General features: G+C 39.0%; 1 protein-coding gene across 1 annotated transcript; it reads left to right on the forward strand.

Annotated features, from left to right (window-relative positions):
- Positions 1–9,682: 9,682 nt before the first annotated feature.
- Positions 9,683–17,983, forward strand: LOC143017596 (uncharacterized). Its single transcript, XM_076172382.1, has 3 exons — positions 9,683–10,069; positions 10,184–11,306; positions 17,877–17,983. The coding sequence occupies exons 1-3, from the start codon at positions 9,683–9,685 to the stop codon at positions 17,981–17,983; spliced, it is 1,617 nt and encodes a 538-aa protein (XP_076028497.1).
- Positions 17,984–27,433: the final 9,450 nt, after the last annotated feature.

The raw sequence follows: 27,433 nt of genomic DNA on the forward strand, positions 1-27,433 counted from the left end.
TGTGTGTGTGTGCGTGTGTGTGTACGTGTATATATATATATGTATATGACCTGAACCTGACCTGACCCTGACCTCCAGGGTCAGGTCATTGGAGATTTAAAGATCGCGAATGACCTAAGAGTGTAGGATTCTAATTTTTCCTGTGACCATGTAACGTATCTGTAGATTGTGTTGCCTTAACTGTTTTTGTAACTTGATAATGACTCTTTGTAGTCGAAACGTTGAATAATTAGAATGGAGAACTTTGGAAAGCTCGTTTCCGCTCATCCTCCTAATATTAGAACTTTAGTGAGGAAACTTGAAAATATTAAGAAGAAAATTAATAACTGAAAATGCTGTGGTGTTCAATTCAGTATATATATATATATATATATATATATATATATATACATATATATATACATATCTATACTATATATATATATGTATATACATATATATATATATACTATACACACACATATATATATATATATATATATATATATATATATATATATATACACACACACATATATATATATATATATACACACACACATATATATATATATATATATATATATATATATATATATATATATGAGAGAGTGATAGGTGGGGAAGGGTAAACGAAGATGGGCTAAGAATACATTTATTGTTCTTACGTTTCGGCTATTATAACCTTCCTCAGAGAACTTGTTACAGAACATCTTGGTCACAACATTTATACCCGTAGTGGGGGAACTTGTGAAGCATTAAGATCTCCTTCACAAGTTCCCCCACTACGTGTATAAATGTTGTGACCAAGATGTTCTGTAACATGTTCTCTGAGGAAGGTTATAATAGCCGAAACGTAAGAACAATAAATGTATTCTTAGCCCATCTTCGTTTACCCTTCCCCACCTATCACTCTCTCATTTGTCTTAAACAATTTATCAATATATATATATATATATATATATATATATATATATATATATATATATATATATATATATATAATCCATTAACGCTCTTTCTACCACCCTTCCATCTACCATCCTCTCCCATGTGTACTTATGCTTGACTTTCTTCCTAAACATTGTATTTACTATCCTCAACTCTCTAGACACGTCACCATCATCTCTCCACTACGATTTTTTCATGGAACTCCACACTTCCCAATCACTCCATCTATTGGTTCATTTTCTACCCTAGTATTAAGATCTCCCAATACAGCTACATTGACATTTCTCCCTAATCCCTCTATGCACTCATTTAAATCCATCCAGAAAGCCCCCCTTTCCTCTACATTCTTCTCACTACCAGGCCCATATGCACTTACAAAAACCCACATCTCCCTTCCTAGCTTCACCTTCATCCACATTAACCTTGAAGAAACCTCCTTCCTCTCCACTTAATGCTTACCTATCTCTTCACCTACTAGTATATAATATATATATATATATATATATATATATATATATATATATATAATCCATTAACGCTCTATCTACCACCCTTCCATCCACCACCCTCTCCCATGTGTACTTATGCTTGACTTTCTTCCTAAACACTGTATTTACTATCCTCAACTCTCTAGACACATCACCATCATCTCTCCACTACGATTTTTTCCTGGAACTCCAAACTTTCCAATCAGTCCATCTATTGATTCATTTCCTACCCTAGCATTAAGATCTCCTCATACAACTACATTGACATTTCTTCCTAATCCCTCCATGCACTCATTTAAATCCATCCAGAATAACCCCCCTTTCCTCTACACTCTTCTCACTACCAGGCCCATATGCACTTACAAAAAACCCACATCTCCCTTCCCAACTTCACCTTCATCCACATTAATCTTGAAGAAACCTCTTTGACTCTACTAAATGCTTACCTATCTCTTCACTTATTAGTATAGCGACCCCTTTTCTCCCTCGTCCTCTCTTCACTCCTGAGAACCTCCAATCTATACTCCCAAACTCACACTCGTCCCTCCCTTTCAACTTATTTTCACTCACTGGCAACACATCCATCTTTCTTCTCACAAACATACTGCCTATCTCTTCCTTTCTAATCTCATCTGTACCACATCTAAGTACATTAAAAGTAAAGCAAATGGTACCCAGATCGGGAATTAGTGTCTGGTAAGATATGGTAACATTTTAGCAAGTGTCATCCACTCAAATAGATAAGATGGAGCAACTTCGGAAGGATAAGAAAGCCGCAGAGGGGTGGTTGACGAAGACTACAAAGAAGATAGACGTTTTACTAGTAAGAGATCCACCTGCTACCTCTTGTGAGCTAGTAGAAGTATTAAAGATGTTTGATAAAATGTTGTCTAAGCTAGAAGGAATTCAAGATCAGATATAATTAGAACTCGATCCTAACCTATCAGAAAATTACCTTGATCAGGCAGATGCAGCAAGGCATGGGGCTAGGACAAAAAGAAGACGTTGTGCTGACCAACTACAGGAAATGTGAATAACAGATTAGGATTCCACTGAATTTGCAAGTATCAACACATCTTTAGTTCATGCAAAACTTCCCAAGTTATAATTACCAAAATTCAATGGTGAGATTACTCAGTGGCAGCGTTTCTAGGACCAATGTTCATCACACATACAGGACACAGATTTGCCGGTAATTAGCAAATTTATATATTTATTGTCACTATTAGAAGGTCCTGCTCAAAATGTGGTGTAAGGAGTGCCACACACCAGTGCCAGCCACAAGACTGTTCTTGATCTTCTAAAGGAACGTTTTGGAAAGACTGAGCGTATCATTCATGCACATGTCCAGGCTTTTCTTTCTCTGCAGGTACCAGTCGAACAAGGTGGGAACTACATTGCACAGTTGTGGATACTCCGAGATGAAGTAGTAAAAAATATTAGGAGCTTTGAAGGTAATAGGCAAGCAGTGTGAAGTTCTCTTGACTTCCATAATTGTTTCCAGTCTCCCAACTGATTTAAGACTAAATTGGTCAAGAGTCTGTGTTGGCCATGAAAGTGACCTTGAGTGGTTACTAAAGTGGTTGAAAAAGGAAATAGATATACTAGAGAAAAGTGACATGTACAAGAACCATACCAGTAGTTCTGTTCCTAAGCCTATTGCGAGAAATGTGGAGAAGAGAGTTAATAGCAAGGGAAAGTCAGGTCGATTTACAGCCTCTGCTTTACATTCCATTTCAACAACAGATAGTGTTAGTTGTGTCTTTTGTAATAAGAATAATAATACATCTGAAAAGTGTCACAAGTCTTTAGCATTAAATGGCCAACAGAAAGTTGAAAAAATAAAAGAATTAAATATTTGTTTCAGATGTTTAAATCTGGGACATTTTTTCTAAAAAATTTACGGTCAAATGTGACAAATGACAAGTTAATTATAATGTAACAATGTGGGGTGTGAATTTAAATATAACCCCTCAAGTAAATGATCATTCAAATGGTTCCTCTACACTTGTTATGCTGTCAGGCCATTATAGCAGTAAAACTGTAGTACAAACTGCAAAGGTGAAGATCTTGAATAAGAAAGGAGATATTTTCCATGCAAAATTACACTTTGACATTGGTTGTGATCGCACATGTGTCACTTATAACAGTGTAGAGAAATGTGAACCTGATTGGGTTACTAGAACTTAAGTCTCTTATAGTAGTTTTGGTGGTCATACATCTGGCAAGGACATACAAAGTAATGTATACACATTATAGGTGTTGAATGATAAAGGGGAACCTATTCCTGTTTATGCTGCAAGCATTCCCAAAATACGTAACCCACTAGTAAGACCATGTTTTAGATGATTTTTATAATTTAGATTTAGCAATTGAGTTTGATAATAATTCTCCTGTTGAAATGGATATTCTCATTGGTCTAGACTACTATTAGAGCCTCATAACTCCTAAGGATTCCATACAAGTAGGAACTACTATTGCCATGAAATCTGCGTTTAGGTGAATTTTGTCTGGAAATATTGGTAAATGTTATGATAATTCTAATGTTTCAGGTATGCTTTCTAATTTAGCCTTTATGTCTTCCTCCTCCCAGCTCTTATGTATATCTGAGTTATATGATTCTGATATGTCAAACTTTTGGGATTTAGAAACAATTGGCATTTCTAGAAAATAATCTAATCCATTTATTATTTGCTCCACAGACCTGTACTAAAATTAAGTAGTAGTACTACTAAGATACGTCTAGTGTTTGATGCATCTGCTGAGGGAACCAATGGAATCTCTCTAAATGATTGTATGGTTACAGGGCCCTCTCTTAATCCAGATTTGGTTGAGATATTGATCAGATTTAGGGATTGGCCGTATGTGGTTACCGATGATATGGTTAAAGCGTTTTTTGCGAATTAGTGTAAAAAATCAGGATAGAAATGTACTTACATTTTTTATGCCTACTAAAGATGGAGTGAAACATATGAGAGTCAATAGAATTATTTTTGGTAACACTCAAGTCCATTTATTCTGAATGACACTATTAAATATCATTTAAGTAAATACCCTGATTGTGAAGTTGTTCAAGGTTTGAAAAGAGACATGCATATTGATAATTGATTCAATGGAGCCAATACTGTAAAAGAAGTAGCTAGCAAGTATAGCATAGCATATGATATTATGGCTGATGCCAATATGTCTCTTGAGAAACTTTCCTCTAATAGTGTTGTAATAAATTCTAAGTTTAGAAGAAAAAAATGCAAATTGTAAGGGATGATGAAGTTAATACTGTATTAGTGGTCTAATGATACTGATGTATTTTCTTATTCTGGTTTCAGTTTTGATTCTACTGTTGAAGTTTCATATACTAAAAGAACTGAACTGAGTTTGATAGGTAAGATTTTTTACCCTTGTGGATTTATCAATCCCTTTATTATGTATGCCAATATTTTATTTCAGGATATTTGGAAATCAGGTTTATCTTTGAATGAAAGGTTACCAGTTGACTTGGAAATCAAAATTAAGAATTGGATAGAAAGTAGATGTTATTTTGCTAATGTACCTTGAAAAGGTATTAAATATATCGAGATTCATGGATTTTGAAATGCCGCTGAAAAGGGTTTTAGGGTTTATGTATACATTAAAGTTCGTATCAATGATAATGGTCAATCATCATTGGTCATAGCTAAAACTAGAGTAGCGCCAATTCAGAAACTCACCATTGCTTTGTGCTAGACTTGTAAGATTTATTGTAAATTATTTAGATTTTGAGAACAAACCTAAAATTGTATATTAAACAGATTCCATTATTGTTTCAGGGTGGATAAGGAGTAATTTAGTGATAAGAGATGTATGTGATAACAATAGAGTTAGAAAGATTCAACAGTTGACCCCTGCAAGTCTTTGGCATCACTGTTGGGGAGTAGATAATCCTGCAAATTTAATGACTCGAGGTTTGTTAGCAGAAGAACTTGTAGACAATGACTTCTGGTTTCATGGTCCTAGTAAATTTGTAGATCCCGTATTCATTATTCAAGATAGTGATATTCATACACACCATGATGTGACTGCGGACCATGAACTTGAAGATGACTTAGTATGTCTAACTCTTCACTTTGCTACTTCAACGTTTGGTGTAGAAAGGTACAATAATCTTAATAAGCTATTAAGAATTGTTGGATATATTTCAAGGTTTATACACAATTGTTAAGCTAAGTCATAAGAAATAATAATTTCACTGCTGAAGATTTAGACAGTGCTAAGACAAGATTAATTTATGTTATTCAGAGAGAAGCTTTTTCCATTGAAATTCAGGTTTTGCCTAATCAAAGGTCAGTCTGTAAGAATTCTAAATGAAGAAATCTAGGCCCAATTTTCTGATTTGAGTTATGATTCTAAACACCCAATAATTCTTCCTAAAGGACAATTTTCTATGCTTTTAGTGCAGTTTCAATATAAGTTTTGAAAACATATTTCTGTTAATAGTATTATTTCATTACTGAAAACTGAATTTTATATATTTGGTTTCAGGAGAATGACCAAAACTGTATTAAAAGAGTGCTAAAGTTGTTGTAGGCATGACAGCCGTCCATGCAGTCGACGAGCTGCACCTTTGACAGATCTGAAAGTTACCACATTTTTCTGTTACAGGGATAGATTATGTTGGCCCATTACATAGTGCTGATTTTCCAAGAAAGAAATTTTATATGTTACTTTCCGCTTTTGCTGTAGTTGGGGCAGTACATTTTGAACTCACAGAGTATATGTCATTGGTTGATTATATGTTGGCTTTAGAGAGATTTGTAGCTCATAGAGGTATTCCAAGTGTAATTTATTCTGATAATGCAAAAACCTTTGTTGTATCATTCATGGAATTACAAAGGGTATTTGTACCCTTAGCACCGAAGAGAATATTTAATGTGCCAAGGTCTCCATGGTGGGGAGGATGGTTTGAGAGACTTGTTGGGTCAGTTAAGTTAGCGCTAAGAAAGACTTTAGGAGTAAAATATGTAAAGCAGAAGTAGAGACATTTGTAAGTGATGAACCAGATGTACACTATTCTATAACTCCTTCCCATTTTGTTATTGGCAGAACTATAACATATAAACCCCCTTGTTGATGTCGAACCACATACTGTAATTTCTGAAGGGTTAATTAGTCAAACAGAGTTTGGGACTCAAAGATTAAAACACTTTTGGAATATTTAGGAAAAAGATATATAGCAAATCTCCCTCCTGTTGTAAAAGGATTTCACCATAAATGTAAATTAGAAGTTGGTAGCATTATACTTATCAAGGAAGACAATATGACTAGATTGCAGTGGCCTATTGGAGTGATTGTAAATGTATTTCCTGGAAAGGATGGTTTAATTCGTAGTGTATATGCTAAAACTAGAAAGAGTGTACTTAACAGATCAATTCAGAGACTGCATGATTTGGAGATAAATTCTTATATGCCTAATGTTTTAAAGGATACTTCTGAACCAGTAGTTGGTAATCCTGAAGTAGAAATAGATACAACTACTGATGAGTTATCAGATCAGAGTTTTACCACAAATGTTATTGATGATAACGTGTGTTCAAGGAGAGGTCGTCTCATTAAGAGGCCTGAAAAACTAGATTTATGAACTATCTATACTATGAAGGTAATAAATAATTTTAATTGATTTGCATATTTATTATATGTGCTTTTATTATATGTCCATGCTATGAAGGTAACGAATAATTTAAAATTATTTACATATTTATTATTATATGCTTAGGAGGTCATGATTTACTCTGTGTTGATTTCAAGAAGGGTTGTCTAAGTGAGTACAAGGTCTACCTCACCTACTTCTTAACTTATTGCGTATTCTCCCTTTATTGAACTATAGTTAACTTGTGGAAACAAGTGGCTTTGCCTCTTATCGTGCGGAGAATGTTAAAGATTGTATGGGCAAGGTTTCCTGAGTTTATTTTGGTTTGGCTATGAAGTCATTGCAAGTTTTTAGTTTAGAAGGGGGAATGAAGACATTCCATAACTATCTCATTTGTAATGTCGTACATTTATTATTTGATCCTTAGTGAACTTTTAATAGATTAAAATATTATAAGAACTTTATTCATGATTTGTCATACTCAAGAAAAATTCAATTTGTTAAATATCTGTATGTTGGAGACAATTGTCGGAAAATTTTAATAAGACTACATTGTCGTTATTAAGTAAATAGACAAATTCAAAAAGAAAACAAGATGAGTTTAATTGCCGGCCCATGAGATTTTTTTTTTTTTTTTTTTTTTTTTTTTTTTTTTTTAAGAACTGTTCTCAAGCAGAGCACAATACTCTTTCATCAACCCTATCTCCCAACTCCCTTTCTACCCCCGTTCTCCTCCTCACCTTCCCATTTCTCATTCTATCCAGCCTAGTAACCACTATCATATTTCTCAGGCGCCTCATCTCAAACACATTGAAATTCCTCCTTTCTTCCTCCCTTATGTTCCATGTTTGTGCCCCATACAGTACTGTCGGCACAATTACTCCTTCATACAATCTTTTCTTAGCATCCATTCCCAAATGTCTATTTCTCGTTACACTTTTTAATCCCCCAATGCATTTACTTGCCTCTCTCAATCTACATTCCATATATAACTCCACTCCTCCCTTTCCTTCTACATTCGTACCCAAGTGTTTAAAACTACACACTCTCTCTAATCTCTCTCCCTTAACACTCACTTCCATCCTGCTGCCATTTTCTCTCTTTGTACATCTCATCACCTTATTTTTACCCACAATTATCTTCAACTCCCATCTTTCGCACACCTTCCCAAACTCTGTCGCTAACTTTCTCAATCCCCCTGACCCTGCTACAAGTGCAGTATCGTCAGCAAACAACAACTGGCTTATTTCTTAATTTTCTCCATTTTCTTTAATCGTCTCCAATCTCTGTATTTACTTCTCGCACCACCCCATTCATATATAAATTGAACAGTCAGGGTAACATAACACATCCCTGATGAAGTCCCACCTTTACCTCAAACCACTCACACTCTCCATTTCTAATCGTCAATGGCGGTTCTTATCAGGTATTACATCGACGAAAATTCATCAAGGTTTCGTACCAACCTAACCACTAGCTACCTATGAGTTGGGTTTAGTTCGCCGTAAAACAAGTTAGGACGGCAGTTAGCAGTCGATTTTTTTCTTCGAGAGTTAGATAACCTTCCATGTTGGAGAATTTCAGAGTCCCTGTAGGTCAGTCGGTAGAGCTTCGGCCTATCGTCACGCAAGGCCCCGGTTCGAGTCCAGGGGCGACTGTCGGAGTTATTTGATTGATATACGCCGTCAATGGTGATTCTATTCAGGTATATATATATATATATATATATATATATATATATATATATATATATGTATATATATGTATATATATATATATATATATATATATATGTGTGTGTGTGTGTGTGTGTGTGTGTGTGTGTGTGTATGTGTGTGTGTGTGTGTGTGTGTGTGTGTGTGTGTGTGTGTGTGTGTGTGTGTGTGTGTGTGTGTGTGTGTGTGTGTGTGTGTGTGTGTGTGTGTGTGTGTTATTGTCAGGTCAGGGTATGTCCCTGCTACTGGTAAAATGTAACCCGGTACAACCTGCCGCATGGGTAGATGGGACCCAGCCCAGTAAGGCAACTCATCTAGGAGAAGGAAAACTCTGACCCCAAACCTCCACTGCCTTGTGGATTACCCACCAAGGGAAGTGCTTCGGGAGTAAACCCTGAGGAAAAATCCGGAGATGGAGTCCCTAAGGCGGTTCGATGCTGACCTCAGTAACGTTCCGGCAACTCCTGCGACACTGTTGGTGCCCAAAATGTACCAGTTCTTGCTGTTCCTTTGGAACCATCTTCAGTGTGGAGAGGGGGGATCTGCTTATCTTCCATAATATTCTGCCCAGGCTTGCGCCCTGGAGAGGTCACTCCAGCTTCGCTTCACAGCGTTGAACCAACACGGGAAACAGCAGTTACCGGTTATAAGTCACAATGTTCGATTGGCGTAGAATGTGGCGCCATGGGCTGCTTCCGACGGTGGGAAAGATCCTCGGATCTTACTGGACAGCTACCGCCCGCCTATAGCTGGGCAGCCCCCAGTCAATAAGGTGTTGTCCCGCCACAGCCTGCCTTCCTCATTGGGTGCTTGGGGATTAGGATTAAACCGACAAGCAGGCTGCAAAACCCGCACCAGGCAAGAACTCAAGAAACTCAAAGAACAGGTGCCCAGTCCTAAAACTGGGAAGCTGGAACGTCCGAACGATGACACCCGGACTGTCCGAAGACCTTCAAAGAATCAGTGATGCGAGAAAAACAGCTGTCATCAGCAGCGAGCTGCTGAGACTACAGGTAGACATAGCAGCTTTACAAGAGACTCGCCTTGCCGACAGCGGAACCCTCAAGGAGAAGGAATTCACTTTCTTTCGGCATGGGAAGAGTGCAGAGGATAGAAGTGAGCATGAAGTTGGATTCACTGTCAGGAACACTATGCTGAGTATGGTCGAACCAGGAGACAAGGGATCTGAACGCCTGATGACACTCCGCCTCCACACCTCCAAAGGTCCTGTCACTCTCGTCAGCGCCTACGCTCCCACTCTGACATCCACAGCAGAAGCAAAGGACGAGTTTTACATCAACATCAGCAACATCGTGAAGAACATACCCCCCATGGAACATGTCATCATCCTGGGAGACTTCAACGCTCGAGTGGGTGCCGACCATGACTCCTGGCCTTCCTGTCTTGGACATTTTGGAATTGGCAAGATCAACGACAACGGGCAGCGCCTGCTGGAGTTTTGCTCCTACAACAGTCTCTGCGTGACCAACTCCTTCTTCCAGACCAAGCCTCAACACAGGGTGTCATGGTGTCACCCTCGCTCAAAGCACTGGCATCAGCTGGACTTGATCCTGATCCGTCGTAGCAATATCAAGCTTGTGCAGATTACCCGCACTTACCACAGCGCAGACTGCGACACCGACCACTCTCTCGTCTGCTGCAAGATCAGGTTACAACCTAAGAAGCTTCACAAGTCCAAGCAGAAAGGCAAACCTCGCATGAATAACACGGGTATGCATCTCCCTGAGAAAGTCGAAGAGTTTGCCAAGTCCCTTCAAAAAGCTCTGTCCGTCGAACACCAGCACTGCTCTGCAGCTGAGAAGTGGAACCACCTCCGCGATACCATTCAGAAAATAGCCCTTGCAACCTTTGGGAAGAAAACCTCCAAGAACAACGACTGGTTTGACGCTAAGTTCAGTGAGATGTCCCCTGTTATTGATGCAAAGCGTGCTGCCCTTGCTGAATACAAGCGCTCTCCCAACGAGAAAACCTTGCAAGCACTCAGAGCAGTAAGAAGCAAAGTGCAACAAACTGCAAGACGTTGTGCAAATGAATACTGGCAACAGCTCAGCGATTCCATCCAGTTTGCAGCTGTTTCGGGTAACATCAGAGGAATGTATGAAGGCATCAAGACAGCTCTAGGCCCACCACAGAACAAAACAGCCCCCCTCAAGTCTACCAGTGGGGAAGTGATCACCGACAAGGGCAAGCAGATGGACAGATGGGTGGAGCACTACTCTGAGCTCTACTCAAGAGAGAACACCGTTGCCCCCTCAGCCCTGGATGCCATTGAGCCCCTGGCTATCATGGAAGAACTAGATGCTGAACCGACCATTACTGAACTCTGCAAAGCAATCGACAGCCTAGCAAGCGGCAAAGCACCTGGCAATAATGGTATTCCCCCTGATCTCATCAAGTGCTGTAAAAACACTCTACTGCAGCCCCTCCATGACGTCCTATGCCAGTGTTGGAAAGAGGGAGCCGTGCCGCAAGATATGAGAGATGCCAAGATTGTCACCCTCTACAAGAATAAGGGTGAAAGGAGTGATTGTAACAACTACAGAGGCATCTCACTCTTGAGTATTGTTGGGAAACTCTACGCCCGCGTCGTGCTTGTGCGTCTCAGTGTGGCTTCCGAGCAGAACGGTCCACAGTGGACATGATATTCTCCCTTCGTCAACTTCAGGAGAAATGCAGGGAACAACGCAAGCCCCTCTACATAGCCTTTATAGATCTGACTAAGGCCTTTGACCTGGTCAGCAGGGAAGGGCTGTTCGACATCCTTCCAAAGATCGGTTGCCCTCCAAAACTCCACAGTCTCATTAGATCCTTTCACGATGACATGAAGGCATCGATCCTGTATGAAGGCAACATGTCCAACCCATTTGACATCAAGAGTGGAGTCAAGCAAGGATGTGTACTGGCTCCAACCCTCTTCGGCATTTTCTTTGCTATGCTCTTAAAGCATGCTTTTGGAACATCAACAGAAGGAGTGTACCTTCGCACAAGATCTGACGGTCGACTTTTCAACCTGGCTCGACTGAAAGCAAAAAGCAAAGTGACTGAGATAGCCATCAGAGACATGCTTTTTGCTGATGATGCCGCTGTCACCTCCCACAATGAGCAAGAACTCCAGCGCCTCATGGACAGGTTTTCCCAGGCCAGCAAAGACTTCGGAATGACCATCAGCCTAAAAAAGACCAATGTGCTGAGTCAGGATGTGAACACTCCACCAGCTATCTATATCGACGACTACCAACTCGAAGTCGTACACCAGTTCACATACCTGGGATCCACCATCAGCGACAACCTGTCCCTTGACGCCGAGATCAACAAGCGCATCGGCAAGGCTGCTACGACCCTAGGACGCCTCACCACCCGCGTCTGGGAGAACCAGAAGCTGACAACGTCAACTAAGATGGCAGTGTACAACGCGTGCATTGTCAGCACTCTCCTCTACGGCAGCGAAACATGGACGACCTACTCGAAGCAGGAGCGCAAACTGAGTAACTTCCATCTGCGCTGCCTTCGCCGCATCCTTGGCATCCGCTGGAGTGACAATATTACCAATGCCCAGGTACTCGAGCGAGCAGGTCTTCCCACCATATTCACATTGCTAAGGCAGCGCAGACTTCGATGGCTCGGCCATGTGCGAAGGATGGAAGATGGACGCATCCCCAAAGACATCCTTTACGGTGAACTTATCTCCGGCAAGAAAAACGTTGGTCGACCCCAACTGCGCTACAAAGATGTCTGCAAGCGTGATATGAAAGCCCTGGACATCAACACTGAGAACTGGGAAGAGTTAGCAGCCGCCCGCAGCAAATGCCGCAGTGTTCTTCACAAGCAGCTGAAGTCTGGAGAGGAAAAAATTCTGACCACAGCCAGTGAAAAGAGAGCCAAGCGGAAGGCACACACCCCAGCAGCCACTCCAACAAGCCACACATGCAGCAAATGCGGCCGAGACTGCCACTCCCGCATCGGGCTCACCAGCCACAGCCGTCACTGTCGCTAGCAAAATCATGACTTTCTCCGGCGCAATATCCATAGTCGATATCGACTGACGGAGGCCTACTATATATATATATATATATATATATATATATGTATATATATATATATATATATATATATGTATATATATATATATATATATATATATACACACATATATATATGCTAATAAGAACACGGGTACGTGTGTTCACTTATGCAAAGTAGACCACTTGGTAAAAAAAAACTAACGAAGCAGAGCGCTTTCGTATATTACATCTTCAGTGCAACAAGTACTTGTTGCACTGAAGTACTTGTGCTTGTTGCACTGAAGATGTAATATACGAAAGCGCTCTGCTTCGTTAGTTTCTTTTTTCCAAGTGGTCTACTTTGCATATATATATATATATATATATAAATAAATATATATGTATATATATGTATACACACACTACGTATATGCATATATATGTATGTATACGTATATACATATAGTATGATCAGACATGACAGAATTGAATAGACAAGAGAAATAGTTTAATTCACTAAACAAGCAACTGATACAATTAAAGTGCTTATAATTGGTCACAATGTGAATAACTAATACTTGGTTGACATCTCTATTGCTTTTTCAATGCAAGAACCCTTCTAGGCATGCTAGTGATTATTTCACGAATATCATCTTGAGGAATTTCTTACCATGTTTCCCGTTGTAATCCTAAGAGTTCGGACTTTGAAGATGGCTTCCTGTTCTTTTTGCGAAGTTGTCGGTCTAATATGCCCAGATGTGTTCAGTAGGGTTCATATCCAGGGACTGACTTGACCATGGAAGTTTCCTGATTCCATTTTGGCTCAACCAATTTTGTGTTGCTTGAGCAGTGTGAGAAGGAGCTCCATCTTCCATAATTAGGGAGACATTTTTACTCATTCTACAACTGGAGAATACTGGAATGAGTCCTTCCTTTAATATAGAAACATATTTGTTTGAATTGATGTTTCCTTGACACTCCACACCATTATTGAAATAACCCCATGTTTCACTGTTGGCTCCAGTCTTTTGAGGTCAAATTCTTAACTACAGAGTCTTCAGACCCACATTCTTCCACTGTCAGAAAATAATGCGATTCGTGATTCATCAGAGAAAATTATATGGCTCCAAAAGGCCGCAGGTCTTTCCATCATCACAACAACAAATCCTTTCTGCGCTTGATACTGATTGGACGAAAGAGTGATTTCCTTCTTGCAGCTCTGCTATAGTAACCCAGCTTGTGGAGATACCTGGCTGCTCTTCTGGGACTGACATCAGGTTGTGCTGCTATGTCAGAGGCCTTGCAACGTGGATCCTCTTCGACATTTCTTTTGACAAGACGCAAGGTTCTTTTTGAGGGCCCGGAACGACCTGAATGAGGTTTTGTGCCCTTCTTGCCATCTCTGGTGAATTGTACGATCATTTTATTAACAGTAGAAAGGGGTATTGACAGATTTTCATATATTTTGCGTTGACTAAGTCCACCTTCATGTTGACCCACATTATGACCTCGCTGAAATTCAGATAGGTCTACTGCTCTTTTGGTTCATGTCATGCTTGATATATCTTGTATGTAATCTGAAACATAAATCTAGGTAAATATAACATGTTACGTAAATTTGAATACCATTAAACATTAAACAAGAGCAGAAATGCATTTTTCTTAGTACCTATACAATTTTGCTATGTCTGTGTATATATATAATATGGGTGGCCGATAGCAGTGGGTTCGAATCCTGCATGCGACTGTCATAAAAATTATCGGATTGATGTCGCTGTTACTAGCGAATTTCTCTCATACACACACACATATATATATATGTGTGTCTGTGTGTGTGTGTGTGTGTGTGTGTGTGTGTGTGTGTGTGTGTGTGTGTGTGTGTGTGTGTGTGTGTGTGTGTGTGTGTGTGTGTGTGTGTGTGTGTGTGTGTGTGTGTGTGTGTGTGCGTGTGTGTGTGTGTGTGCGTGTGTGTTTGTGTGTGTGAAAAATCCCATTATCGGAGAAAGTAAACGGACGAAGAATAGAATTAAATGTATATTTCGACAACTCCCTATGGCCCTCTTCAGCAGATTCTGAATTCTGAATTCCTAGGAAAGACCACCCGCTTGCGCGGGATCAGTTTCTGTGGGAGGGGAAGAATGTCTGTAAGAAAATGAAAAGATAGTAGCGTATAAAAGAGGGCTATTGCCACCGGGCGAATTAGCGAGCGATTTGGGGCAGTTGGTGGTCGTGGCTCGGGAGAAATGAACTGGGAGCTTGGTTGGGGGCGCCGACGCCGGGATTAGGATCACCAACGAAAGTTTAGAAAATGGTAGGAGGCGTAGTACTAGTAGAGAAAGGTGGAAAAATTGAAAAATCTTTAGTGGGAGGTAAACTGAAATGAGAAGATGTACTAGAAGAGAAAGTTAGAAAGGAAGCGAAATTTAGTAGAAGAAAAAGTAAGTGTAGATGTTTGTGCGTGTGTCATGGCTATGTTCGTGAGAGGTGTGTGTGTGTATCTTACGGGAAGTGAGTAGAGTTCACTTCCCGTGTGTAGAGCGCGTTCCTGATAAGCCACAGTTGGGGCCTGAGTAGCCTGCTTTTCCCCAGGTTTGGTTTGAGATCCTGTAGAGTTGATCTAGTGGCGGTGTGAGGGGGGTGGGGCCAGCCGGGCGGTGTAAAACCCGTCTGCCGACGTCAACGAAGAGGTCGGCCGGCAGCAGCAAAGGAGATATATCTCCTAGCCACCACCGGCGAGCGTGTAGAGCGCGTTCCTGATAAGCCACAGGTGGGGCCTGAGTAGCCTGCTTTTCCACAGGTTGGGTTTGAGATCCTGTAGAGTTAATTCAGTGGCGGTGCGAGGGGGGGGGCAGGCGGGCGGGTGTTGTATTATCTCTCTCCTTCCAATCACAACTCTGAAAGCAGAGAATTACGTGATTGGGAATTGTGTGTAAAATGTCAGTGTAAACTCGCTCGCCAGCGTCAGCGAAGAGGCCAGCGTTAGGTTGCGGGCCGGTTGGACGGAGAGGCGTCCCAATTCCTCTTCGTCGACCAGCCTGCGAGCAGGTGAGGGTTCTGTGTTAGAGACGGTTTGGGCCTCTGCTAAGCCAACGAGCAAGTTGTGCGTGTGCATCTTTTCTTACAAGCACTACTCTGAAAACAGATAATTACGTGACTTGGGAAATGTGTGTATTTGTCTTGGTGTAAACCCGCCTGCCGACGTCAACGAAGAGGTCGGCCTGTGCCAGACCGGCAGCAGCTAAGGAGATATATCTCCTCACCACCACCGGCCGGCGAAGATTCCTGGGCGTTTGTTGAGAGAGCTGGAGTGTAGAGACGTCTGACCTCTAGGAGCGCTCTATTGATTCTCTCCAGCAGATAGTTACATGGTGTACAAGTAGGAGTTATATAGTCAATACAAAGGGATACAAAGGGGACATGAGAAAGTGGCTCAAGTAACTCTGTCTTGGTAGCGATTGCTGTCTTCCAGGCCATCTACATTGGGCAAAAGTTTTTTAATTGTTCATGTTGTTAAACATATTGATGACCATTGTCTTTTTGATGTATTATAATTTGCATCATTTTTAATCAATGATGACTCAATGATCTTCCTCCGGAAACTGCACTTGGAGTTGTAGATGATTTCTGCTTTATCCCAATTTATGCGATCGTTTTTCATTGTATGTAGAAATACGGCAGAATTTTCTTGTGCATATTTCACGGAGTTCTTGTGTTCTTTGATTCTTGTTTTGAGGTCTCTTCCCGTTTGGGCCCAATAAATTAGTTCACAATCTCTACAAGGTATTTTGTAGACTCCTTGGCTGTCATCCGTCTTAGCTCTATGATGGACATTTACCACTTTGCTGAAAAGGCTGTTGGGATAGTTGAACACGACGTTTATTTTGTCGTTACATACTTTTGAAATGTCTTATATTGGGTTATTAAAAGGTAGAGTGATACATTTCTTATCCCAAACGAATTTACTATTAGTGTTAGAAGTAAATTTGTAAAAACTTATTTTAGCTTTGCTAAGCGCATTTGATAGGAATCAATTTCGATAACCTATTTTTGTAAGCTGGGAATGTATTGTGCTAATTTAGTTTCTAAAAAGGGTTGACTGCAGATTATGTGGGCTCTAAGAAATAGGCCCGAAGCTACACTGTATTTAATTTTGTCTTGGTGATGGATGAAAAAATGTAGATAGCTTCCTGTATGTGTAGGTTTTCTATACACTGTGAAGGACAGTTGATTCGCACGTCTGATCACCAAAATATCGAGAAAAGGTAATTTGTTATTGTCTTTCCTTCTACTTTAAATGTAATTGTTGATGCTAACATGTTGAAATTAGCAAGAAAAATTTCAAAAGATCCCAATTTTTCATTCCATACCGTAAAGACTTCGTCCACATATTTGTACCAGAGCATCTTTGATGGCTTGATGTCCGGTAATAAGAGTCTCGAAAAACTCCATGTACAAATTTGGAAGTACTGGAGAGAGACTGGATCACATACTACATCCAAATTTCTATTCTTCGTCTGTTTACTTTCTCCGACAGTGGGATTTTTTCATCTTACCTGTGTGTCACGACATAGCCCTCTCTGATTTACGCCCACGATGGAACCCTCTTCGTCGCTTTATCTTCTCTTCAATCAATTAGGACTCAAGCAAGCATACCGGCAGTTTGAATCTTCCCTAATAGCCAACAAAAAGAGATAGAAACAATATCAGTTTTTGACCAACTGCCTAGAAGAACAAGTATGCCCAAACTCCTTCAGGTTCCATAAGCATTGACAGTTGGGCTATAGCTTTCCGACCTATGTATATGGCTTCCTTAAGGAAAGCATTAAGATTGCTTCATTAGAATGTGACTCAGCATACCATCAGGTGAGAACATCTACTAGGAACCTTAAGTTCTTGTGTTCATCCTATAAAACTTATCAACATCTCTCAAGAGTAGCCCTTGGAAAAGCCTCCCACATAAACAATAACCATAAAGAAAGTCTAAATAAGAAACTTCTGAGATTGTGCAATAAAAGTGTTTGGACCAAAATTTCTCTCACAGACAACGTAATTAACTTGTCCAACACAATTCTTTTAAAATATGAATAAGAACTCTTAGGTCTTGGAATTAATTTTGCTATGAAACCTGTAGAGACACATGCACTAGACTATATTGTTGGGTTTGACAAATTCTTTGCAGCAAATGATTATGATAAAGACTTATAGTGCCTAAAAGGTGTCCTTATACAAGGTATAATAGATTACAAAGGATTACAAAGGCGGAGCATGCCGACAGGAGACCTTTTGATCCATATCTAGGTCGGATGCAAAAAAAAATAAAAAAATAAAATAATAATAATAATATTAATAATTAATCAATTAAAACTATAATAATGTAAAAATAACAAACAAAATACATAAATAAATGCATAGGTATAGTTGAATAACAAACAAAAAGGTAAATAGTAAATGATTATAAATTGACATATAATTAATAATAAATGAAAATCAGACAGACAAATTATAACAAAACAAAAACAAATAATATAACATAAATTATAATCATTACAGCATCTTACTTAGGTATTTATCTAAATGATTCTTAAAGCTTCGAACTGAAGTACATTGCACTACCTGTGCAGGAAGTTTATTCCATTCATTAACTACACGGTTGGCAAAGTTGTTTCTACCTACTTCCAAATTGAATCTATTTCCGGACAGTTTGAGACCATTGTTTCTTGTCTGATTCTCATTCAATGTGAAAATTTGGTCACTTTTGATGTTGTCAATTCCCTTTAAAATCTTAAAGACCTGTATCAAGTCACCTCTGAGTCTACGCTTTTTTAGGGAAAACAGATTCATGTGCTTAAGTCTATTTTCGTATGATTTATTTTTGATATTTGGAATCAGTTTTGTTGATAGATTAGCTGTGGATAGTCTCGCCAAGCATGAAAATGTCATTATCACCAGAGCAGACAAAGGTGGTAAAATTGTCATATTAGACCAAACAGATTATGACAAGAAAATCAGTGAATTACTATCTGACACTGGAACATACAAGCATTTAAATAAAAATCCCCTTAAAAGTACTTCTACTGAATTTATCAAGGAAAAAAAATCAGATGATATATTAAACAAATTGCTAGTTATAAATCCACAACTTCCTAGCTTTTATGGCCTCCACCTAAGTTACACAAAGAAGGAATTTCCCTCAGACCCATCATTTCCAATAGCGGATCCTGTACTAGCAAAATCTCCAAATGGCTTAGTATAGGGAAATATTATCACATTTTTATGCAGTTTTTCTGATTCACATATCAGGCATTCAAAAGATTCTAGTACATACATACATATACCAAAGGCTTTTTCCCCCTACATGGGGGATAGCCACAAAGAAAAAGGCATAGAAACAACTCCCACCCATTCCATTTCCTTTATATTCCACTCCCCTCCACCCTCCTCCCTCCCTCTTATCTTGACACCTCTTGGATGACGGGTCATCCCCGCATCCTGTCCACTGCCCTGGGTCAGAAGCAGTGTCGCAAGACACAGCACATCCACAGCAAGGCCGCTTCATAAATTCGGCGACCCCCCCTTCTCCGTTCCCTCATGCAAAAAAGAAGAAGACGGGGAGAAATCCCTTCGGGATGCGTCAATTTTCTTCTCACACATACCTCCCCACCCCCCACCCACTCCCCCTCATGCATCATAGCATCATCTATACACAACCCCTCTCCATTCACCCCTATCTTCTGTCTTCTCCCGTCCTTCCTTCACAGACATTCCTCTCTTTTGTAATGCCCCTTTCACCCCATCCATCCATCTCATCCTAGGACGCCCCCTCATATTCACTCCTTCCACCTCTGCCTTCCATTCTTCTTTTACTAATCTTTCTTCACTCATTCTTTCCATGTGTCCAAACCATCCTAATACCCTTTCATCAACCCTATCTCCCAGTTCCCTTTCCACCCTGTTCTCCTCCTCACCTCCTCATTTCTTACTCTATCTAGCCTAGTAACCCCTATCATACTTCTCAGACATTTCATCTCAAACACATTCAAACTCCTTCTCTCTTCCTCTCTCATGTTCCATGTTTCTGCCCCGTACAATGCTGTTAGTACAATCACTCCTTCATATAACCTCCTCTAAGCATCCATTCCCAAATGTCTATTTCTCATTACACTCTTCAATCCACCAAGGCATTTACTCGCTTCTCTCAATCTGCATTCTACCTTCACCCCACTCCCCCCTATCCTGCCATATTCGCACCCAAATATCTAAAACTATCCACTTCCTCCAGTCTTTCACCCTTAAGGCTCACCTCCAGCCTGCTGTCACTCTCTCCCCTTGTACATCTCATCACCTCACTTTTACCGACATTTATCTTCAGCTTCCTTCTTTCACACACCTTCTCAAACTCTGTCACTAACTTCCTCAATACCTCCTCTGATCCTGCTACAAGCGCAGTGTCGTCAGCAAACAACAACTGGCTCACCTCCCATTTTTCTCCATTTTCTTTAATCATCTCCAACCCCTGACCCACTACCCTTTCGTTCACCTCTCGCACCACCCCATCCATGTAAAGATTGAACAGCCAGGGTGACATAACACATCCCTGACGAAGTCCTACCTTTACCTCAAACCATTCACTCTCTCCATTTCTAATCCTAACACAAGCTCTACTACTCTCGTAAAAACTCTTGAATGCTCTTAACAGCTTTCCTCCTATCCCATATATCTGCAGTACCTCCCACAATGCCTTCCTATCTACCCTGTCATAGGCCTTTTCCAGATCCATAAAAGCCCAGAAAACATCCTTACCTTTTCCTATACCTTTCTCACATATCTGTCTTACCACAAAGATCTGATCTACACAACCCCTACCTGTCCTAAACCCACACTGTTCCTCACCAATTACTCCCTCTGTTCCTCTGCTAATCCTCTCAATCAAGATCCTCCCATAAGCCTTCCCAACTACACTCAACAAGCTGATCCCTCTGAAACTACTACACTCACACTTGTCCCCCTTTCCCTTGTAAAGCGGAATTATACAGGCACTCCTCCAGTCCTCCGGCACTCTACCCTCTCATAAACAAACATTAAACAACCTCACCAGCCAGTCCACCATCACTGTACCTCGTTTCTTCAGACATTCCGCATGGCATCCATCCAGACCGGGTGCCTCACCTGCTCTCATCGTCTTAACAGCTGCTTTCACTTCATCCTTTCCTATTTCTCCTCCATTTTCCTCACTCATCACTCTCATTTTCTTAGCGCTTCCCACTGCAACTACCTTTCCCTCCCTATCCTCCTTCACATTTAGCAACTCTCACTGCCTTCTCTTCCATTATCATCTCTCCATCTGCACCTTTACCTTTTCTTCTCTACTTGATTCGCCTCCTCTTTCTATTTTAATTTCCTTCCAAAACATATTTTTATTACTTTCAAAATTTTCTGTCATACTCTTACCCCATTTCACATCTGCTCTCCTCTTTGCTTCCTTTATCTTATGCTTAGCTTCCTTTCTCTTTACTTTGTACCTCTCATACGATTCCCTCATCCTAATTTGCAGCCAATCTATGAATGCCTGCTTCTTTTCTTCTACACATTTCTTTGCTTCCTCATCCCACCACTCACTACCCTTCCTTCTTTTTCCTACCACCCTCCTTGTTCCACACACCATCTTTGTACACCTTATGACTCCCTCCTTGAACCATCCCCATTCCTCCTCCACTCCTAGTTCTACTCTATCCATTACTCCCTCCCACTCCTCTTTTAGTTTCTTCTTGAACTCACTCTCCTTTTTTTCCTCATTTAAGCAGTTTGCTCTAAGTACCTCCCTACCTTCTGTCCTTTTCCTCTTTCTCCACCTATTCTCCAATCTCATTTTACCTTCCACCAGAAAATGATCTGATATTCACCCGCTCTCTCCCCTTAGAACATGTACATCCTTAACTCTTCCAACCATACTCCTGGTCATCACTATATATTCCATTAACGCTTTATCTGCCACCCTTCAATCCACCACTCTCTCCCATGTGTACTTATGCTGGACTTTCTTCTTAAATACTGTATTAGCTATCATCAACTCTCTTTCAAGACACATCTCCACCACCATTTCTCCACTACGATTTTTACCAGGAACTCCATACTTACCAATCACTCCGTCTCTTGGCTCACTTCCTACCCTAGCATTAAGGTCTCCCAATACAACTACATTGACATTTCTCCCTAATCCATCTATTCACTCATTTATATATACCCAAAAGCCTCCCTTTCCTCTACGCTCTTCTCACTACCAGGTCCATACACATTTACAAAAACCCACATCTCCCTTCCCAGCTTCACCTTCATCCACATCAACCTTGATGAAACCTCCTTCCACTTCACTACGCGCTTATTTATCTCTTCACTTACTAGTATAGCCACCCCTTCTCTCCCTCGTCCCCTCTTCACTCCTGAGTACCTCCCAGCTACACTCCCAAACTCACAGTTGCCCTTTCCTTTCATTTTAGTTTCACCCAAAGCCAGCACATCCATCTTTCTTCTCACAAAAATAAAAGCCATAACATCCATGACAGTAGCAAATTGTTAAGCTTAGATATAGTCTCATTATTTACCAACGTAGATGTAGAATATGTCCTCAGTTTCTTGGAAACCAAATTGCGTGCATTCCAAGATCCATTTCTTATTTCTGTTGCACAAATCATCAAATTAGCCCATTTATGTATTGATACAAATGTATTTCCTTTCAAAGAAATTTTTTACAGACAGAAATTTGGATGTAGTATGGGGTCCAGTCTCTCTCCAGTACTTGCAAATCTGTACATGGATTTTTCAATGCTGTCTTATTACCGGACATCAAGCCACCAAAGATGTTCTAGTGCAGATATGTGGGCGACGTCTTTACGGTATGGAATGAAAAATGGAGATCTTTTGAAAAAATTCTTGCTAATTTCAATATGTTAGCATCAACAATAACATTTAAGTAGAATGGGAAAACAATCACAAATTACCTTTTTTCGATATTTTGGTGATCAGACGTGCGGTCCAACTGTCCTTCAGTGTCCAGAACACCTACACACACAGGAAGCTATCTACATTTTTTCATCCATCACCCAGACAAAATTAAATACAGTGTAGCATCGGGCCTATTTCTTAGAGCCCTCATGATCTGCAGTCAACCTTTTTTTTGAAACTAGATTAGCACAGTACATTCCCAGCTTACAAAAATAGGTTATCCAAATTGATTACTATCAAAAGCGCTTAGCAAAGCTAAAATTAGTTTTTACAAAATTACTTCTAACGCTAATAGTAAATTCGTTTGGGATAAGAAATGTATCACTCTACCTTTTAATAACACAATACAAGACATTTCAAAAGTATATAATGACAAAATAAACGTCATGTTCAACTATCCCAACAGCCTTTTCAGCAAAGTGGTAAATGTCCATCATAGAGCTAAGACGGATGACAGCCAAGGAGTCTACAAAATACCTTGTAAAAATTGTGAACTAGTTTATTGGGCCCAAACGGGAAAAGACCTCAAAACAAGAGTTAAAGAAAATAAGACCTCCGTGAAATATGCACAAGAAAATTCTGTCGTATTTCTACATACAATGAAAAACGATCGCATAAATTGGGATAAGCAGAAATCATCTACAACTGTAAATACAGTTTCCGGAGGAAGATCATTGAGTCATCATTGATTAAAAATTACGTAAATTATAATACATCGAAAGGACAATAGTCATCAATATGTTTAACAACATGAACAATTAAGAAACTTTTGCCCAATGTAGATGGCCTGGAAGACAACAATCGCTACCAAGGTAGAGTTACTTGAAACACCGTATCATGTTCCCTTTGTATCCCTTTGTATCGACTATATAACTCCTACTTGTACACCATGTAACTATCTGCTGAAGAGGGCCACAGAGAGTGGTCAAAATATACAGTTAATTCTATTCTTCGTCCATTTACTTTCTCCGACATTGGGATTTTTTCATCTTACCTACTCGGTATGTCACAACATAATCCCCCTCTAATATATATATACATATATATATATATATATATATATATATATATATTTATATATATGTATGTATATATATGTATATATATATATGTATATATATGTATATGTATATGTATATATATATGTATATATATATAAATATATATATATGTATATATACATACATATGTGTTTCTTAAAACCATGTACTTTAATGCTCGTAGTATTAGAAATAAATTTCAAGAAATACAGGCGTATGTCAAAAGCGAAAATCTCGATATGATAGGAATAACTGAGACATGGTTAAATGGTACAGAGTTCGAAGCTGAATTTAATATTGCGGTATTTAAACACTTTCATCAGGATAGAAACCACAAGAAAGGTGGGGGTGTTCTATTGTACGTTAAAAACAATGTTCATGCTTGTGTTTTAGAGAAATTGAAACAGGATGCATATGATAGTTTGTGGGTTGAGTTAACCCAAACAAATGGTCAAAAAATGAATATAGGTGTAATATATAGGCCAAAGACATTATCATTAGCAGACGACAAACCGTTATTTCAAGAACTGTCTAGTTTCTGCAACCGGGATTGATTAATAATGGGTGATTTCAATTTTACTGACATTGATTGGATGACCCTTGAACATGGCCATATAGGTAGTCGCTTGTTTGATTTTCTTGGTGACAATTACTTAATTCAGCATGTAAAAGAGGCCACATGATATATGAAACTTACTCGATCTATTGATCACTAGCCGCGAAAGCATGGTAACTGATGTAGAAGTCGGTGAATCTGTTGCAAATAGCGATCACAATCTAGTTAGATTCAAACTCGTAAACAATTTTAGAATAGATACTTGTGCTTCTAAAATACCCGATTTCAGTAAAGCTCAGTTCATAGGACTACGTCAGGAGCTTCAGCTTACAGATTGGGAGGCAAAATTAAACGAAAAACCTGTAGATCAGAAGTGGGAAATATCTCAAAATACGCTCACTAAGATGATTCAAACTTACATTCCTTTTAAGGACAGACGTCCCCCAAATCAGGCTCGCCCAAAGTGGCTCGACAAAGAAACTGAAAAAAGTATTGCTAAAAAGACACAGGCTTATAAGAAATTTAAGTGCTCGGGTGCATATAATGACTATGAAAGTTATATATATATATCCAGAGAGATTTAAAAAAGACAATAAGAAAAAGAAAACGACAATACGAAATGAACATCGCTGATAAATCCATAGAGAATCCCAAAGAATTCTATAGTTACATTAGAGATAAAAAGGTTGTTAGGAATCATATTGGTCCACTATTATCTGCTGACAGTCAACTTGAATATTCAAATGAAGGAATGCGTAATATCTTAAACAATTATTTTAGCTCGGTATTCGTAAACGAAACACCTGAAGGTGAATTCCAAACTGAAACCTGTGAAAAGTCTAAGGTAAACTTACCACGGTAAATATAACAAAAGAAAAAATTAAAAGGTGTATAGATAAACTCAAAGTTAATAGAACACCAGGGCCTGACGGTTGGCATCCAATAATCTTAAAGGATATGAAAAATGAGATTGTTGTTCCATTATAAATTATTTTCAAGAAATCCATCATATCCGGAGATGTCCCAAGAGAATGGAAGCTAGCTAACGTTACTCCCATATTCAAAAAAGGTGACAAAAAGAAACCAAATAACTATAGGCCTATAAGTTTGACTTCAATCGTAGGAAAAATAATGGAAACTATCATCAGAGATGCTATCGAACATCATTTAGAAAGTAACCGTTTGATAAATGATAGCCAGCATGGTTTCAGACGGAAACGTTCTTGCGTGACTAACTTACTCGAATTCTACAACACAGTTATCTCGAATTATGACAAAAGAAACAATATAGATTTAATATATCTAGACTTTGCAAAAGCTTTTGATACCGTCCCACACGAAAGACTACTTACTAAATTAGCTTTGCATGGAATAAGTGGTAGCCTATTAGGTTGGACTAGTAATTGGTTGAATGGTCGAAAACAGAGAGTTGTTTTAAATGGAAAAACCTTCTGGATGGAAAAGTGTTGCAAGTGGAGTTCCTCAGGGTTCCGTTCTTGGGCCACTTCTATTCATAGTATATATAAATGATATAGACCATGGACTAAAATCTACTGTTTCCAAATTTGATGATGATACCAAACTGTGCGGAGTGGCAAATGATCACTCAAACCAATTAGATTCAAGAAGATTTAGATCAATTACAGCAATGGTCTGAAAAGTGGCTAATGAAATTTAACACAAGTAAATGCAAGGTAATGCACATAGGTAAAAATAACAGTAAGTACGATTACAAGTTATTTGGAAATTCGTTAACAAAAGTGGATAGTGAAAAAGATCTCGGCGTAATTATCAGTAACGACCTCAAATCATCCAAGTAGTGTATTTCAGCCTCTGAGAAAGCAAATAAGATTCTAGGACTGATTGCGCGATCTTTTGATTTCAAAAGTCCATCACTCATTAACAAGCTATATAAATCGTTAGTTTGTCCACATTTGGAATATGCTGTTTCCGTATGGTCACCGAATCTCATTAAATACATTGACAGATTGGAAAAAGTACAACGGCGAGCCACAAAACTGATTCCAAATATAAAAAATAATTCATACGAAAATAGACTAAAACATATGAATCTGTTTTCCCTAAAAAAGCGTAGACTCAGAGGTGACTTGATACAGATCTTTAAAATTCTAAAGAGATTTGACATCAAAAGTGACCAAATTTTCACATTGAATGAGAATCAGACAAGAAACAATGGTCTCAAACTGTCCGGAAATAGATTCAATTTGGAAGTAGGTAGAAACAACTTTGCCAACCGTGTAGTTAATGAATGGAATAAACTTCCTGCACAGGTAGTGCAATGTAGTTCAGTTCGAAGCTTTAAGAATCATTTAGATAAATACCTAAGTAAGATGCTGTAATGATTATAATTTATGTTATATTATTTGTTTTTGTTTTGTTATCATTTGTCTGTCTGATTTTCATTTATTATTAGTTATATGTCAATTTATTATTATTTACTATTTACCTGTTTGTTTATTATTTAACTATACCTATGCGTTTATTTATGTATTTTATTTGTTATTTACATTATCATAGTTTTTATTTATTATTTTATTATTGATATGATTTTTTTTCGCATCCGACCTAGATATGGATCAAAAGGTCTCCTGTCGGCATGCTCCGCCTTTGTAATCCTTTGTAATCCTTTGTATATATATATACTGTATATATATATATATATGTATATATACAGGTATATATATATATACTGTATATATATACATATATGTATATATTTACATATATATGTATGTATATATATATATATATATATATATATATATATATATATATATATATATATGTGTGTGTGTGTGTATTCACCTCGGATCTGCTGCAGCCTCTTTTCGAGACAGCCAGACACCACCCTACGGCAGTGAGCTCAGAGCTCATTATTAGCAGATCTCTGGGTAGGTCTGAGACCACTCACACTCCACACACCGGGAATGCAAGGTCACAACTCCTTGACTAACGTCCCGTACCTACTCGCTGCTAGGTGAACAGGGGCTACACGTGAAAGGAGACAAACCCAACTTGTCTCCGCCCGGCCGGGGAATC

The sequence above is a fragment of the Oratosquilla oratoria genome, chromosome 32 (genome assembly GCF_046742065.1).
Source record: "Oratosquilla oratoria isolate Oo_2021 chromosome 32, ASM4674206v1, whole genome shotgun sequence".
Taxonomy (NCBI): Eukaryota; Metazoa; Arthropoda; class Malacostraca; order Stomatopoda; family Squillidae; genus Oratosquilla; species Oratosquilla oratoria.